Below are 17,110 nucleotides of genomic sequence, written 5' to 3' on the forward strand. Positions count from 1 at the left end.
TAAAAGATGCAGAGGCAGTATTCTATTGATTGGCCGCCGTCACTAAAGAGGTACCCTACGCTACTCAAGGTTTGAGATTATGCTTGGAGATCGACGAATGCATGATTGCGTAGTAGCACGATGACCAAAGGCGGAGGTCTGGACTCCGGCAGTCGTGCTTAAAATCTGGCGCACTCCCCTGGCCCCGAAGCTTTAACCGGATCACGTCCCCGTAGCATTCCCATCGCACACATGTCACCTTTACCCACTCGTCGCCGTAAAATCAGTCATCGAACTACACGAAGCGCGCAAGATGTTCCGTTCTCCAAACACTGTGCCATATTTCTGGGGAAAGAGCTCGTGTCTGTGCTTGCGTCGGTAAAGCAGTCGAACATTGATTTTCGATATTGGGGAAAAAAGCATGCTGCGGGTAGTGCGCAGAGAAGGACCGAAAGGATGACGAAAGAGTATACAGACTCCGAGAAACCATCGCATCCCACGCTCAACGATGCTGAACACATGCCTTGCGCTTATCCTTGAACGCCAAGATCCCGTCCCGGCAATCAGCAAGCGAGAAGCTGCTGTAGTACAATGCACGCTCAATCTCCAACCCGGCTCTCAAGGTTGTCGTCTCGGCTTCTTTGCGTCAGCCCAGTTGCTACTACAGACATGGCGCAAGAGGACTCACCTGCTAGGACAGCTTGTTTCGCTAGCCCAATCGCTGGTGCTGAGAAAGATGCTATAGTCTGTGCCGTTTTCATGGTCACATCCATTAGAATGTCTCCATCGCCCTGGACAACTCTGTTCACAACACCAAGACGCTCCATCTCGGCGGCCGTGGCAGGCACTCCGGTTAATATAAGTTCCATGGCCTGACCAGTTAACACGAGAACAGCTCATCCGAAGTGACAGATTTCGGGCCAAGATCATCTGAGATACGGGCGGGGTACACACACACCTTCTGCTTGCCAACGGTTTTGGTGAGCCTACCCAAAGTCAGTAACCTCGGCGAAAAGATGGCTTCGTTCCTCGCACCTTTGCGTTCCACCAGCCCCGGGAATCGTCCCCAATGTGACTTCTGGAAAGCCAAATCGAGCATCCGCCGATGCAAATATCATATCGCACTGTATGTGCGACAGTCAGCTGCAGCTCACGAGAGAAGCGGGAACAATGGCTACTGTCTGAGCCACAGGCCTATGATAGGTTCCAGGCCTAGGGGAATGGAGTCGCCTCACCATCAGTGCAAGCTCGAAACCGCCGCCATACTGCAACTGTCGTCAGTTTGACTGGACCAAAGCACACTGCGAACATGGCTCACTGCAAAACCTCTCACCGCCGCTAGCACTGGCTTCCGGAAGCTGGACATGGCCTCGTCCAAGTCTTTGAGCCATCCGATGCGTGTTCTGCATAGTACATGATCCAAATCAACGATGGCTCCGAAGTTGCAGGACTGGCCTATGCTGTACGTACGCTTCCGCCGTTGTAAGCGTTGCCATCTCACTTAGATCTGCCCCGGCTATTGCTTGCATTAGCCTCAAAGCTTTTTACGAGGATGGGGGTTGCAGGTACCACTGAACGGCCCGGAGCTGGTCAGAATAACGACAAACGTTGTCGGACTGCGGTCAAGCTGGCCTAACGCCCCTGTAAGTTCATCAATCAAAGCCTGTGACAATGCGTTCCGTTTGCTTGGTCTGTTCAACTCCAGTATGGCCACACCATTGGGTTTGATGGAGACGATCAGGCTCGGTGATTCCGGCATTTCCTGGTCCATTCCCTGTCTCTTGTTCCGTCAATCAGAGATTGACTCAGTTTGGCTGGACGGAAGGCGCTTGTACTACGCTGGCGGTGAATGTCCGGCTCAGGATTGTGGTGCTGGCCTCATGCACGAGTCTGGCAAAAATTGCGCAACTGCTTTATAAGTGGCGTGCAACGTACTATTGCGCTCAACTTGCGCCGCGTGACTGACGTTATGCAGAGCATCTCGCATGGTGTTAGCGCAACCTTGGACCTTCCAAGGACGGCATGCCCCGGGCGACCGAGTAAACCAAGAAAGGGCCCAAAGATGCGGTGTGTTCAATACCGATCCGCGCAACTGACAGCCCGGGTACTCCCACGCACTCCACACGTTCGCCATACACGACATCGATCTTGCAGGTATGTGGCCGGGCCACATGTGCGCTAACTTTCTTTTTACGGCACTTTCCTAAACCTCTTGAGCACCGCACGATCCTATGGACCAGGTAAAAACACGCTACATGTACGTTTCATCTCTGTATAGCAAAATCAGACTTGTTCTCTTTTTACTGTCATTACTGTACTGGCATCTTGTGTACATGCTGGCAGAGTGCAGCTAACTGACGCCATCTGCGAGCCTGCAAACCTGCAAATCTATAGGCGGGCATGAAAAAACATTGGGGCATGCCTGCTGATCCTTGCCAGCACATCGCCCTGTCCACGACATAGCCCCCTTGCATATACCATGCATGCATGTTGACTCCGAAGCGTAATAGCACGGTTTTACTCATCGTAAGAGCAAGTTGTCCGTCCACCAACCAATGTCTTTCCATAAGCGCCCTCTGCATTATGCGCGATGCGTCTGCCCTTGATGCTCCAGGCTCCATACGAGCTTCGCAATATGTCGACCGGAATGGAGGCTTGGGCTGCTCACAATCCCGTAAGAAAGTTGGAAATGTACTGTAAGCCTTGATGGTTGTTCTGCTTCTTCCAGGCCTCGTCCGGTCAAAGTGCATTCAAGGTGTGACGAAATCCTGAATTGAGACGGGTGCAGTGTTCATCCGCCGAGGTCTGCTTGTAGCCTGTGATCTGTCACTAACTATCATCTACATATGATCAGAGGTTTATCACGGGCTGCTAGTACGAGCCAACCCCACCTTGGCTTCACAATAGGTTGACCACAGACCCTGCTAGTTCCTACGTACGCATTAGTCAAAGTGTGCGGAGGTTTGCAGCTATTCTAACACTTGGCCGACATACTGCTGCATATGATCTGAATGTGGGTATTGATGCCCGGAAGGCTCCATGAGCCACTGACCATGCATGATGCTTTGGCAATCTGTGCCATAATGTTTCCTGGGGCTCAACACATCAGTCGGCTAAAGTTGATAGACGGTTCCTGGAGGCTGGATACCTTGCTTGTGTGTCAATGATTTGTCGATCCGATAAGACTGTGGGCAGTGTCCAAGCATCGAGGTTCCTTTTGACTACTCGAGAGCGGATCTGTACCAAGCCCTGAGTTATTATAAAAAGAGTTGCTTTCCTGCCTGATACACATCAGTACACAGTTTGTCATCGAACCTAGATTTCCATCACCTACCGCGGAGCCTCGACATGAATCCTGAAAGTTGCTTCCATGCAATGTCATGTCTTCCTCAAGAAGAACGAACTATAGTGTCACGCCTTGGTCGTGGACAGATCATTCCAGTGCCCTACAAGTCGATACACGAGGCATTTGAGGGTATCGTCAAGACTCACCCCACGGTCATTGCCGCTACAATTGCTGGTCAAACACTCACATACCTCCAGCTAGATGTAGCTGCAAATCGGCTTGCCCATTGTATGATACACTCTGGGCTGAAACCGGGCGAGCGTGTTTGTCTTGTCGTTCGGCGGTCATTTGAGATGCTGGTTGGAATATTTGCAATCCTCAAGGCCGGGTGCCAATATGTGCCAATCGATGGGGGAGTAACCTCAGAGCAGGCCTTTATGCATATTTTCAACGACTCCGAAGCACGTTTCATCCTCTGCCTTCCGCAATTCTGGGATAAGATCCGGCGTTTTGCTCGAAAAGACGCTGTCATGTTCGCCCTGACTATGGACATTGGCGCCTTCTTTCCTGCAACGAAACCAACAGTGCAGGTGTCATCGCGAGACGCTGCGTACGCTATCTACACTTCGGGTAAGTGCCAGGCCACTACATGTATCCTTCAGCGCACACACCCTTCACATTTTATTCATTCAGACCAATAATTGCTTACTGTTATCGTAGGAAGTACAGGAAAACCCAAAGGAGTCAATGTCTCACACGGTAATGTCACGAATGCTCTACTTTTGGAGCCAGCACGACTGGGGATTACGGTTGGATCAAAGGTGGCTCAAGTCCTCAACATTGCATTCGATATGGGTAAGTTGGAATGCCCATCTAGAAGGCCTTAGCTCACTCAACTCATAGGGGCATGGGAGATACTGGGGTGCCTTATGAACGGAGGTACATTGTACATGCGCGGATCCGATTGGACCAGTACCCTGAGCGAGGTAGACTAGCGATACTGTTACAGTCTTCGATAGGAGTAGCTGACTGTCCTGAAGGTCGATACTCTGATTACAACACCATCGATTTTGTGCAAATATCGCCGACGCTCATACCCTGGAATCAAGCACATTGCAACTGGAGGCGAAATATGCCCTCAGAGGTAAGTCTATATTATGGAAATCATCGTATTGCGGCACTGATTCTCAACTAGCCTTGCGGACGAATGGGCAGAGAACTCTCTTTGTTTCATAAACATCTGCGGTCCTACAGAGATTACCATACTGAACACAGCACATCGACACACTCCTGGGCAACCATTGACCATAGGGAAGCCCATTCCTAACACGACATGCTATATACTTGACGATGATGAGCAGCCTGTGCGAATGGGACAGAAAGGTACAATGTGGGTGGGTGGTGCTGGGGTTTCACGAGGTTACATTAACTTGTCTACACTCACGTCGCATCGTTACAAGCCGACAAGTTCATGGATGATGGGTGAGATACGTCTTTTTATGCTTGTAGGGTACTTGACGTTGATGCCATGTAGGTCTATGATGTTCAACACAGGCGACATTGCACGTTGGAGAGTTGATGGCTCCCTGGACATGCTTGGTCGAAAGGATGACCAAGTCAAAATCAAGGTAAACTCCTTCACACGGTCAATAGTTCTGGGTCTTAACGTTAAGCAGGGCTTCCGTGTCGAGCTTGATGGAGTCACTCAAGTCATCGAGGTAAGATTCTGCTCGATTTCATGTATTACAGACGTACTAAGTGAATAGAAATTCCCTGGGATAAGACGAGGAACCGCCATGCTCATCGAGGGTGTGCTATGCGGATTCTATGCGAACGATGATGAAATCTCGGTAGATGAGCCAGCTTTGGAAGCTTTTGTGCGAAAGCACCTTCCCTACTATTCTGTACCGGAGAAATGGATGCACGTTGGTTCAATTCCACTTACAGCCAACGGCAAGGTCGATCGCAAACAGCTGAGTGAAACAACGTCGTTGCAACGGAGTAGGCCTGATTCTGATACCGACGCCTCGCAAGGAGAATTGAAAGTACGCTTCGATTGAAGCAGCTCTGGAAATCCGGCCATCTGAAACAAACACCCGAGAACACTCGCAGGATACAGAAAAGGGCAAAATCTTCGTCACAAGTCAAGCATCTGAGCTCGAGGGCATTTCTGATCGGGAAAGTGTCGACAAAGTTATCGACATACTGCCCCCAATATATGGCCCCCGTGGTCTTCGATGGCTTCGGCATCGCGCATTTATCCTGTATCGACGATTCTTTTCGGTCGTCGTACTCAGCAATGTGTCAGTTGCTTCTATCATCCTGTACCGCGAAGCAAGACAACAAAAGAAGGTTCTGCCAGCCCTCGCGACAGCTACGGCCAGTAACCTAGTCGTAGCTGTCCTGATTCGGTGGGAGCCGGTCATCAATTTGCTGTTCACAACCTTCTGCTCTGTCCCGGTATGTGAAGTCTTCGCTCAAGCCGGTTGCAGTCTAAAAGCTAACCGCTCATATTAACATTTTAGACTTGCTTTCCTCTCGCTATTCGACGCCACTGTGCCAGAATATTTCACATTGGTGGAATACACAGCGGCTGCGCAATCGCAGCCATTATGTGGCATTGTGCATTCACTATAGCCGGTACTTTAGAGCTAGGAAAGGCCGCGCCACTGCGTCGCATATCCCTGGCTCCGATTGTTCTGTCATACCTTGGCCTTGTCATTTTGGTCCTCATTGGCTTGACCTCTCATCCAGCTTTCCGCGCAAAGTATCACAATGCCTGGGAGGCGATTCATCGCTTCGGTGGTTGGACATGCCTGATTCTCCTGTGGGCGTTGACTGCACTTGCGACCAAGGATCTCAATCCGACAGTGGCACCATCAGTCGCCTATGCAAGTTCACCGTCAATTTGGCTTCTCGCAGTCGCCACGGCAGCCGTCATATTCCCATGGCTCTTCCTACGTAAGGTGCCTGTTCGGTCCGAAGTTCTGTCCCACCATGCTGTACGGCTCTGGTTCGACTATACCACACCTGTTGTGGGAACCTCGGTGAGACTCGCGGAGCGTCCTTTGGTCGACTGGTAAGTAACATGCTAGCCCGTCCGTTTCTTGTTTTCCCTCGTACCGCAGTCATGCAACACCGTTGCTGGCGTCAAAGCGTACTGCTGTCTGTGACTTGGCTCGTTCTCAACTGATGACTCATACTTAGGCATGGCTTTGCGACAATCACCAACCCCAACGGCAAAGGCTTCTCGCTCATTGTGAGCCGCGCGGGTGATTTCACTGGTCGGACGATTGAGCGCGCACCGTCACATGTATACGTCCGTGGCATTCCAGCATGCGGTGTCCTACGTATTGCAACATTGTTCAAGTCAGTGGTCCTTGTTGCAACAGGGTCTGGAATTGGGCCCTGTCTTGCTGTCATTCTAGCTCGGAAAGTACCGTGCCGTATCTTGTGGACGGCTCCCAACCCAGAACAGACCTTTGGTATGGAGATTGTTGATAGCGTACGAGCTACGGATCCACAGGCAATCATCTGGAATACCAGGACACAGGGGAAGCCAGACATGTCGCTACTGGCGTACAAGTTGTGGAAGGAAAGCGGGGCTGAAGCAGTGTGTGTGATAAGCAACAAGAAGTTCACGACGACGATTGTATATGACATGGAGAGTAGAGGGATCCCAGCATATGGGGCGATATTCGATTCATAAATGGCGAAGGCTAGGTATTGCGATGCAGTGGCTGCATCGCGCCATGTCGAGCTAGGTCGTGGGTCTCGTTGCGGTGTGTAGAAGCAGGATCGAAATCCAGTACATTGCGTTCACGTGCAGTCTCAGGTGGTCGTCTCCTTTCCTCTCGTTGCGGTCTTGATGAAACAACAGACTGTTCGGAAACGGTCGCAACCGAGTATTGGCTGAGGAGCTGCAATTAGAAACAGTGAACAGCAAGATTTGCGGGCCCACAAGCGTACGGCAGCGGAGCAGTGCTTCCACAGTCCACGCGTCGACGGATATGAGCAGGCAGAAAGTGGAGCACTGCCGAAATGATGCCGGACGTGTATCGATAGCGGGAGCGGGAAGCTATCTCATGTCAGACGTCAGATGCGATGATGCCTCCCGAGGTGGTGCTAAGGGGGCGCAAATCGGTGGTTGCAACGTGCATATCCTGGGAGTGGCAACGGCGTGGCTGGGGGCGGCTATTCTTGGGGCCTGCAAGGGGCAGATTGGCGTGCGTGGGTGCTGGTGGGTGCTGGGCTGGGCTGGGCTGGGCTGTGGATCGCTTGCGTCGTCACTTCGTGGGTAAGTTTGCACGCACAGAGGAGGCTGATGAGCAACAGGTGCTGGCGGACGGTCCCGGGCGCACGCATATAAGGCATGTTGCAGTGCGCCCGGTGCTGATTCCAAACTGCATCTGCTCAACTCTGCTGTTCGCGTCCATTCAGTCACTCTCAGTTTTTCGCCCGCCGTCTTTCGCTCAAGTCCTTCAACGCAGACCATCACGATGCAGTTCTCCTTCGTTTCCCTTGTTGCTGCTCTCGCCGCCACCGCGTCGGCCGCCTATGCGCCAGTCAACGGTACAACAGATGCCTACTTCCCTACTGGCACTGGCTCCATGAAGCCCACAGGCACTGCTGCGCCCTCCAAGCCCACCTCGCAGCTTCCCTTCACCGGAGCGGCCGCCATGCCCACCAACGTGGCCGGCTCAGCACTCGGACTCGTCGTTGCTGGCGGCGTTGCCCTGGTGAGTTCCAGCACTTGAGCTGTGCATGTTGCGACGACTAACCATGTGCCAGATGCTCTAGGTGCAAGTCACTGCCTACTGCCAATGCCCAATATCGCGTTTATACCATTTTGTAATACCACACGGCCGCTAGACTAGACATAGACGGTGTGAAACCGACCAGTAATGTGAGAATAGAACTGCCTGCGGGCTACATGAAAGCACCCCAAACTTGACTGCACGTTGTGTGTGAAGAATCATGTGAGATGTGCGTCCACACAGCCAGCCAGCCAACCAACATTGTTCGCACATGTCATGGCCCTGTTGTCCGAAGAAAGTTGTGTCCACCATCTAGCGCCGCACGGTCGCACCTCTTACATATCCTCTTTCGGTTGGCCCCACGTGACCCTAGACGCGACGCGACGCGACTCGACAGGCGAATCGAACATATGTAGTGTTGCAACATCACGGCTCTCCCCTCCCTGCCTTCCTCGCTCCCTCCCTCTCTCCTCATTCAGCCATGCCCGATACAGACGGCACGGATGGCGACATGCTGCGTGAGCTGCCGGACCTGCAGCACTATGCGCCTCTGCGCGGCGCCTCCGACTACCATCCGCTGCACACGTTCGACCTGCCCAAGGGCGCCGACCGACACTATGCACAGCAGTTTGCCGACATGTACTTCCTGCGCCTGGCCCACCTCAAGGCGCAGGTCAAGGCGCGGGCACAGGACGCATGGCACGACTTCGAGGTACGCACAGCATCACCGCACAACCACCGCCCATTGAGCCCGCACTGATGGCCCCAAGCTGGGTGGCGCCAAAGCCCAGTTCGTCGAGCGCGTCCTCGATGTGCGCCAGAGCGAGCTCTGCTGGGTCGTGGGCACCGTCTTCATGGACCTGGCCATGAAGCCCAACGTCCTTGACGACATTACCAAAGAGCATTGGATCGCCGCGCCCCCAAAGCGCACCACCTACCTCGAGCCCGCCAAGCCCGCCGACATGATGCTCGAGGACGAGTCTGGTCGTCTGCGCGTCACAGGCGATCCGCTGCGCGCCCACTTCGTCACGGGATGTGTTCTCGCAGCACTTGGCACTGAACAGGCAGACGGCACCTTCCAAGTCATTGCCACGCAGTTCGTCGACCTGCCACGCCAGCCCCAGCGCTGGGAGCGCCAAGACGCAACCCTCGCGCACACCAAAGAGCCCACCCCCAAGAGAGAAAAGCCCGGCAAGATTGCCATCGTGTCGGGCTTGGATCTCACGGGCGACGACCCCGAGAACCTTTCCCTGCAGCTGCTCGTCGAGTTTCTGACGGGCCAAGCATCCGGTCCGCTCGACCAAGACAAAGCCGCCAACATCACCAGACTGATCATCGCGGGCGACTCACTGCGCCGCGCCTCGCCCATTCTCTCGCGCGACGAGTTCGCTGCCAAAAAGGCTGCATCAAAACACTATGGTTACGATGCCTCCACCTACGACCCCATACCTACCGGGCGTCTCGACATCTTTCTTACCCAAATTCTACCGTCCATACCCATCACCCTGCTCCCCGGCGCATCCGATCCCTCCAATGTCGCTCTACCTCAGCAGCCCCTTCATCCTGCCCTGTTTCCTCGCTCACGGCATTATGCTGAACCACCCGCGAGCGGTCTTGACACACTGCACGGCCTGGACATGGTAACCAATCCCTGGGAGGGCGATGTTGAAGGCTACCGTATTCTGGGCACTAGCGGGCAAAACGTCGCCGACTTGTTCAAGTACGTCGAGAAGGTCAAAACAGTGCAGATCATGGAGATGATGCTGCGATGGCGTTGTATAGCTCCCACGGCACCAGATACCCTGTGGTGCTACCCATTCCAAGACGACGATCCATTCCTAGTCAAGGAGTGTCCGCACTTGTATTTCGTGGGCTGTCAGAAGAAATTCGGGAAGCGGATCATTGAGGGACCCGCGGGACAAAAGGTTCTCGTTGTTAGTGTACCTAGGTTCAGCAAAAGAAAGCAAGTGGTCTTGGTGGATCTGGATTCTTGGGAAGTGGAAGTTGTGAAACTTGGCATTGCAGAGCCCTTAGCATAGCATCTTCCTCTTGCCCATTAGTCACGAGACCGAGGGACGGTCCATGATACCCAGTCTGCTGATGAGTACAGTCTGTGCAGCCTAATTGACCAAGATCTTGCACATTCCTCGTGCACTTGAGAAAGGCCATGTTACTTAATAGTGTACAAGTCCGATACCTGTCCTGACGTCAATCCACCCCAACGCCAGATCAATGCATCCTGGGCAAAGGAGGCAACGTGTGCGCGTCGTATGTCCTTTCCATATCCTCCTCTTCGCTGCTCTCGCTCTCCTCCTCTCGCCTCAAGTCATCCACATCTTGCATGTCATCGTCGTCTTCATCGTCCTCGTCATCTGCCACCGGCCTACTGCCAACATCGCCGATGCCGTTTCTGACTGCACCCTTGGGTCTTGCCCTCATGGTGACTCTGCCATCTTCCCATCTCTCCAGTCGCCGAAGGGCTCGGCTCAACATTTTGGCCCTGTAGTAACTTTCCTCTCCATGATCGTTGACTTCGCCCCCAAAATCCATCGGGACAAGCCCCGCAGGCATAGGTGGCGGCGTCTTCGTTCCAACCTCAATGTCTTGCTGATACTGGGCCTGCGCATGACTCTCTTCGTCCGTATCATAGCCATCTGCCATACCTTTGCACCGGATCCAAGCGCGCATAAATGTGTTGGTCGTTCGCCGCCGCCTCGCAGCAGCCTTGTATTCAACGCGGATTCCGCGGTCGAGAATGACATCGACGCGGCGCCGGCGGTACTGTTCAACAGCAAGTTGGTGCTGTGTGAGGGGCCGTGTGCGCTTGTGGCTAGGATCGGACCCATTGAGCGGCAGATAGAAGCCATGTGGGCCATTGAACGTTGGCGCGCTCGTAGAAGGTGACTGGCCATCTTGTGATGCACCAGCATCGAGTCGACTCTTGAAGCTGCGTGCGCCAGGGCCTGCGCCAGCTCCCCCGCCGCCTGTCAGGCGGTTGCGCGCCCAGTTGCCGCGGCCGGGTCCCTTTGGCGCGGGTGACGAAGCCGGCACCTCGTCATTGAGAAGTGTGTTAATGCGCATGTTCGGTGTAACCTTTTTCCCTGTGTTGTACACGCTGCCAGGCGGAGACGCTGATCGCGTGCGATCAGTGTCGGACGGATAGTCGCGCTCGATGATGGATTTGGCGAGATTCCCACGGCCTCTTGCCGAGCCTATCATGGTCAGCCTTGTCCCACGTCAACTAGGGGGTGTGCATATGCAGCATACCATGAGAAGGCGACTGCCTGTCTCGTCCTGGGGTGGATGCGCCATCATCGGCAAGCACGGAGAATACTGGATTTTGGTTGAAGTCTAGAGGGGCGTTAGTCGTGTTCAATAGTACGCACTCGATACCGCGGTATACACACTCTTCTTGTTTGTGCGCTTCGGCCCCGTCACCACTGGGGCCATGTCGCTCGCCAGAATTGCTATCCTCTCCTTGCGCTTAATCTCACCAAACACCTTCTCGTCTGGGGTATCGACATTCTCTTCGGCCTCCTGTTCGGGGGTCAGAAAGTCAAAGGGTGGGCACTTGAGCGGATTCTCGGCCGTGATAGGGTCGTCCGCAGGGCCAAACTGTCCCGGTCCAAAGGGATTGCGCTCGGCAGCATCTTTGGTGAAGTCGCTCTCCAGATACCACCACATGAGCCACAGGAAGGCAGTCGCGCGGCTCCTGCTGCTGAGATTGGAGCGCATGACAAGGTCGAAGAAGTCGCGGGGAGGGAAGAAGTGCAGCTCGGAGATCTTGGGCGCATATTGAGAAAGGACGAAGATGAGGTTGACGGGGTTCGTGCGTGGTATGGGAGCCTGCATGATCTCGTCGACAGTGCTGGGCTGCTCCTGATCCTCCGTGGCGCCCTTGAGGATCGACTTCAGGCGCGGGGCGTCCTGCAGCTGCTTGTAAGCGTTGGGGTCCTGGTGGGCCTGCAGCGAGGGGATCGAGTGGTAGGTCCGCAGCTGGGCGCGCATTTCGGGGAAGACTGCATGACTACATCAGCTAGACGGCCAGGAGCATCGCGCGGGGGGCTACTCACAGTTGAGCGTCGTGTTCATGCGGCCCACGTTGACCAGCAGACACACCATGGCCATGTTGACGGCGGCAGGGCGCTCCGTCAGCAGCTTGTCCTTGAGGATCTTGCTGCACTTGCTGCTCTTGGCCATGGCATCGAGGTAGATGTCGGCAAACGTGTGCATGGGCCCGGCCTGCGGGTCCGACTGCTTGGTGAAGACGGTCTTGTCGTCCTCAAACACGAGCTTGAGGAAGTCGTACTGGATGTCCTTGCGCCACAGCGGGATGCCATCGTCCTTTTTGAGGTGCTTGATCTTGTTGCCGCTGTATACCGACGACACGCTGCCATTCGCATTGCGGCGCGTCGTTGTCGTGGTCGATGTGTAGTAGGGGCGCGCCCCATCGCTGTCGCCGGCTGTCTTGGAGCCGTCGGGCGCATCTGCATTCTCGCTGTCGTCGGGCGCAGGCGTGTCGCCCGGTGAGGGAGACGGTCGCGCGTCGTCCATGGCGGGTTCGGCAGCCAGGATGTGTCGCAGGCTGTTTCTCGAATCCGGCTCGTCGGCGCGTGCGGTCGAGACGGAGGCGGCGGCGGCGGCAGCGGCAGCAGTGTCGTCCATGGCTCTCTGCGACGTGCGATGGTTGTTGCGCGCCGTATCACGGTGGTACCACCTGGAATGTTTCGGAAACGGATGCGGAGGATGCGAGCCCTGGCGCAGGCGCAGGTGCAGGTGCAGGCGATGATGGCGTCACGTCACGTCGCTGCCCGCATCGACGATGAAGACAATGAAGCTGCGATTGACGATGGGTGGTGCGTCAAGCATGCGACCATGGATGGGGAAGCAGCTCTTGAGCCCAAGCTTCGGCGCTAATCGTCCCTTGAAATAAAGAGCTGCGCCGTTCGGGAGCATCACGAACCTGCGGCCCGGACTATGTTTTGGCCGCCTTAGCATCTCCGTCTTCACATGTGCTCTTGGAATCTCAGCGTATCACTGTACAGGCATGCACATCACGCAAGAAGATATGCTTGCAGAAACGCATACATTTCGCGCGCCGAACAGTGTCGGCCCACGGGAGTCTATCTAGCTAGTCGTCTGCTCCAAACTGTGCTTTTGTGTGATTCCTTGCCCAAGTCGTGGATGCATGTGCACGAATTGAGCCTCGAGCTCACTGCTGAGCGGGCCCTGACGCCACCATGATGGTCACCATAAGAACCGGGGTATTTCCTTCGCAAGACCCTCGTCATCAGTAGACAAGGGCCAGTAGAAAAGGGCAGGCAACCCTCATGAACGCCATCTATGTGTGAGCATATGCAAACTTTTCCGCCCTCCCGAATAGAGTCGCTGCGCATGGTTGCGCAAAGAGTCCAGTGACAAGGGAGACGACGAGGAAAGTCATTGTCGTCGAGCGTCATAGCAGGGAAAGGAATCGCTTTTTGTTGTAAAATGAAATGATGCAGGTCGTCCGCAGGAGGACGCGGAAAACGAGATCTATGGCTCCCCAAGCAGCATGCTTAGCATAAAGGCGGATGCGTAAAATGTTCGTAATGCATGCCTTCTTCTTGAAGGCGCGTGTCCTGCAGTCCATGTCCGAGCTCGACATAATCGTCGAATGGGTATCGTGTGCAGCAGAGCTCGAAAATAGGCAGATCCGCAAAGAAACAGTCGCTGTCTATATGCTGATTGGGGTATGAGATTCCGGAATCCGTTTCGTTCCGCAGTAACCGTGGAAGGATCGCAATAAACATGAAAAAGTGAGAAAGGAACCGAGCCGTCGTGAGACATGCCACGAAGCGCTAGACTGTGCAACAGTCCTGTGCTGACGGCTTCGTGGAGTCGATGTGGTGGAACTACCACCAGGAGTTGCCGCCGGGGCCGGATGGGTTACCGTAGCCTCCACCATAACCACCTCCGCCGCCGCCGCCGCCACCACCACCGTAGGCTCCTCCAGAGGGGGGTGCATAGCCACCAGCGGGGGCACCGCCGTAGCCACCTCCATAGCCACCTTGCGGTGCGCCGCCCCAGCCTCCTCCGCCGAAGCCGCCGGCGCCTCCTCCACCGCCCATGCGACGGACATCGCGAGTTGCGGCATTGCCTCTGCCACGGCCTCCGCCACGACCACCTCGGCCGCCACCACCACCAAATCCAGAGCCTTCACGGGCAATGCTCTCGAGGAAGCTAGGCACTTCCTGATTCGCCTCCTTTAGCAGATCGAGAAGGTCCCTAACAACACCGCGGTTGCCACGGTTGAAGAAAGCGGTAGCGATACCAGTGTTTCCGGCACGACCAGTACGACCAATGCGGTGAACATAGTCATCGATGTCGGTGGGCAGGTCATAATTGACCACGTGAGTGACATTTGGGATGTCAAGTCCTCTTAAATGATGTATTAGCATGCGTTCATAGTAGTATCAATGAGTTGAAGATATCCAGGACATATTAACGTACCGAGCAGCAACAGCGGTGGCCACCAGAATTGGGCAGCGACCTGATCGAAACATCTCCAAAGCCTTCTCGCGCTCACGCTGAGTACGGTCGCCGTGGATAGAGGTAGCAGGGAAGCCTTGGTTGATGAGGAAGTCGGAGAGGGAGTCCGCCATGCGCTTCGTCTCGACGAAGATCAGGGACAGACCCGCACCATGGGTGTGTAGAATATCGAGCAGTACGGAGCGCTTGTCAGCATCCTCCACATACTCAATCTTCTGGGTGATATTCTCAGATGTGGAACCAACACGGCCAACGGAAAGGAAGATGTACTCCTTCAAGAAGTCACGTGCCAGCATCTGAATATCGCGGGGGAAAGTAGCTGAAAACATGAGCGTCTGACGGCCGGCGGTAGGAGGCATGTCCTCGCCCTCGACAATGCGGCGGATCTGAGGCTCGAAACCCATGTCCAGCATACGATCAGCCTCATCGAGAACGAGGTACTTGATGCTCGCAAGAGAAATGCGGCCTCGCTCAATAAGGTCAACAAGACGGCCAGGAGTGGCCACGAGAAGATCACAACCACGCTCGATCTGGCGGAGCTGCGAGCCAATGTCTGCACCACCATAGACGACGCAGGGTCGGACCCAAGATCGGTAGGCAAACTTGCGCGCCTCATCGAAAATCTGGGAGACCAACTCGCGAGTGGGGGCCAGGATCAATGACGTGGGATAAGCCTTGCGTTGACGTCCGTATCCGCCAGCCTGAGCGGTAGGAGGAGGACTAGGGCCGTTTTGGAAAGCCTGAGCCAGGATAGGGAAGAGAAAACCACCAGTCTTTCCGGAACCAGTTTGCGCACAGGCCATCAGATCACGACCACCCATAACGATGGGAATCGAGTACTTTTGCACGGGAGTGGGGACCTTGTAGCCCGAGAGCTCGATGTTGCTCAGCAGGTGATCGTCGAGGGGCGGGTTGGTGAAGCGGGTAACAGGCTCCGGAACACCCTGCCCGGAGGCCTCCACGGGAATATCATCGTACTTCTCGAAGTTGATACCAGTCTGCTGCTTAGAGGGGTCGTTGGGCACGCCAAAGAGCTCACGCTCAACACGCGGGTTTGAGGGACCGGGAACGTGCTTGCCGTCTTTCCATTGTCCATCGCCTGAGCCACGGGCAGAACCTCCTCCGCCACCACCAGGCTTGCCGTATGCTGAGGGGTCGAACTTTCCGGGCGCAGCACCGCCCCAGCCACCGCCGCCCTGGGGACCGTCGCGTCCGCGGGGTGTGAAAGCTTGGGCGTTGGCGTTAGCCCAGTTGCCGCCGCCGTTCATCTGGCCTGGAGGGGGTCCGTCGAAGCGAGCACTGTTCATCGTTAGCACACGGCTAGGTAGGGAGAGGATAGATCACTTACGGAGGAGCGGGACTAGGACCTCCGGGAGCTGGACCCCAGGCACTACCACCAACACCTCCGCCGCCGTTCATCATGGGAGGGGCCGCGTTCATGGGCGGAGGGCCACCTTGGGGACGCCCGCGCAGATGCGGGGGGATGTAGGCAGAGCGCTCGCCGTTGAAGCCGTTCTGAGGGGCATGCTGAGAGTCGTTCAGGTTCAGCCGACCCATGTCGAGTTGTTCAGCCATAATAGTGGTGTTGACGCAAGGCTGTAAAGAGTGTTGCGATAGTGGATTGAGAAGTCTCGTAGAATCGAATATTACGATTTCCCTGTCTCAGCTGGTTCAGCTGTGAGCGGCAGGCGAAAGAAGACAAGTCTAAGTGACGAAACTCGGAAGGGCAGGCAGAAACGCGCCTGAGACTCGTCGGCACAGGAAAGGAGCAAACGCCTCTGACCTGTAAACGAGAAAGAGAAGAAGAGTGAAGACCAAGAAAGAGTGGACTTCACAGATACTGTGGCTGTAGAGTTGTGCAATACACACTAGATAAGGGTTTGATGGGTGTTGCGGGAGAGAGGAGGGACAGCAGTTAAAGAAATTGCCCGTGCAAAAAATGGATTGACGCTCGAGCTAACCGCAACGGAGACTAGCGTCGTTCTCTCACCAGGGTGGCGAATCGCGGTGAACATGGGCGGTGAACATGAACGTCGACGACTGTCGCTTGCTTCTGACTGGCCCCGTTTGTTGCTCTCTGCATATGACGCCGTGTGACAACCTGATTTCAGCGTTCTGCAGCCTGTTGTGGCAGCATCTTCGAGTACCTCCGCATACTCCATGTTATCACTTGGTATGCAAAGTGACCAGGGTGCCTGACTATACAGTGTCACTAGGCTTCGACCGTGATGGCGAGAACAGGTCTGAAAAGATATGGAGATTGAACGGATTGTTCGGAATGGTCAAACTTCGTGAAATGACTTCTTCTGTGTATAGTTTCAGGCTATTGGACGAGCCGCTTGCTGTTGCACTCTGGACGCTTTCCTTCATAGGTGAGAACATGTAGTATGCTCGCGCAATAGCGGCCTAGTTCATATGTCATGCTGGGACCCCAGGTTATCGATATAACCATTGAACGACATGAAGCAAATCTTGAAAACATGGATAAAGCACTCGTGATCGTATTCTCATATCTAAGCCATGTTTCTGTCCTTGAATCTATCCGCGCCGGCACTAG

The 17,110-nt window shown here is 54.8% G+C and overlaps 8 protein-coding genes across 8 annotated transcripts; 3 read left to right on the top strand and 5 right to left on the bottom strand.

The window, feature by feature from the left end:
- Nucleotides 1–355: 355 nt before the first annotated feature.
- SNOG_03951 (hypothetical protein) lies at nt 356–1,874 on the bottom strand. The gene is made up of 8 exons (XM_001794442.1): nt 1,549–1,874; nt 1,450–1,495; nt 1,298–1,382; nt 1,215–1,244; nt 1,015–1,103; nt 938–965; nt 668–851; nt 356–615 (listed from the first exon to the last, which is right to left on the bottom strand). The coding sequence occupies exons 1-8, from the start codon at nt 1,748–1,750 to the stop codon at nt 482–484; spliced, it is 798 nt and encodes a 265-aa protein (XP_001794494.1). The 5' UTR covers nt 1,751–1,874; the 3' UTR covers nt 356–481.
- An 855-nt stretch (nt 1,875–2,729) lies between these two features.
- Nucleotides 2,730–3,061, bottom strand: SNOG_03952 (hypothetical protein; the record flags this gene model as incomplete). Its single annotated transcript, XM_001794443.1, has 3 exons — nt 2,730–2,795; nt 2,900–2,910; nt 2,974–3,061. 3 exons carry the CDS (start codon nt 3,059–3,061, stop codon nt 2,730–2,732), a joined length of 165 nt encoding a protein of 54 aa, XP_001794495.1.
- Nucleotides 3,062–3,327: 266 nt separating this feature from the next.
- SNOG_03953 (hypothetical protein) lies at nt 3,328–6,974 on the top strand (the record flags this gene model as incomplete). The annotated part of the gene is made up of 9 exons (XM_001794444.1): nt 3,328–3,895; nt 3,986–4,120; nt 4,306–4,409; nt 4,624–4,655; nt 4,800–4,983; nt 5,032–5,310; nt 5,378–5,725; nt 5,791–6,344; nt 6,473–6,974. 9 exons carry the CDS (start codon nt 3,328–3,330, stop codon nt 6,972–6,974), a joined length of 2,706 nt encoding a protein of 901 aa, XP_001794496.1.
- A 379-nt stretch (nt 6,975–7,353) lies between these two features.
- On the bottom strand, nt 7,354–7,639 carry SNOG_03954 (hypothetical protein; the record flags this gene model as incomplete). The annotated part of the gene is made up of 2 exons (XM_001794445.1): nt 7,354–7,532; nt 7,579–7,639. The coding sequence occupies 2 exons, from the start codon at nt 7,637–7,639 to the stop codon at nt 7,354–7,356; spliced, it is 240 nt and encodes a 79-aa protein (XP_001794497.1).
- Nucleotides 7,640–7,764: 125 nt separating this feature from the next.
- On the top strand, nt 7,765–8,204 carry SNOG_03955 (hypothetical protein; the record flags this gene model as incomplete). The annotated part of the gene is made up of 2 exons (XM_001794446.1): nt 7,765–8,004; nt 8,057–8,204. 2 exons carry the CDS (start codon nt 7,765–7,767, stop codon nt 8,063–8,065), a joined length of 249 nt encoding a protein of 82 aa, XP_001794498.1. The 3' UTR covers nt 8,066–8,204.
- A 299-nt stretch (nt 8,205–8,503) lies between these two features.
- SNOG_03956 (hypothetical protein) lies at nt 8,504–10,061 on the top strand (the record flags this gene model as incomplete). Its single annotated transcript, XM_001794447.1, has 2 exons — nt 8,504–8,734; nt 8,793–10,061. The coding sequence occupies 2 exons, from the start codon at nt 8,504–8,506 to the stop codon at nt 10,059–10,061; spliced, it is 1,500 nt and encodes a 499-aa protein (XP_001794499.1).
- Nucleotides 10,062–10,251: 190 nt separating this feature from the next.
- SNOG_03957 (hypothetical protein) lies at nt 10,252–12,978 on the bottom strand (the record flags this gene model as incomplete). The annotated part of the gene is made up of 5 exons (XM_001794448.1): nt 10,252–11,234; nt 11,290–11,355; nt 11,430–12,041; nt 12,096–12,739; nt 12,821–12,978. The coding sequence occupies 5 exons, from the start codon at nt 12,976–12,978 to the stop codon at nt 10,252–10,254; spliced, it is 2,463 nt and encodes an 820-aa protein (XP_001794500.1).
- A 753-nt stretch (nt 12,979–13,731) lies between these two features.
- Nucleotides 13,732–15,860, bottom strand: SNOG_03958 (hypothetical protein; the record flags this gene model as incomplete). Its single annotated transcript, XM_001794449.1, has 2 exons — nt 13,732–14,442; nt 14,515–15,860. The coding sequence occupies 2 exons, from the start codon at nt 15,858–15,860 to the stop codon at nt 13,917–13,919; spliced, it is 1,872 nt and encodes a 623-aa protein (XP_001794501.1). The 3' UTR covers nt 13,732–13,916.
- Between the last annotated feature and the right edge of the window lie 1,250 nt (nt 15,861–17,110).

Source organism: Parastagonospora nodorum, assembly GCF_000146915.1.
Source record: "Parastagonospora nodorum SN15 chromosome Unknown scaffold_5, whole genome shotgun sequence".
Classification (NCBI taxonomy): domain Eukaryota; kingdom Fungi; phylum Ascomycota; class Dothideomycetes; order Pleosporales; family Phaeosphaeriaceae; genus Parastagonospora; species Parastagonospora nodorum.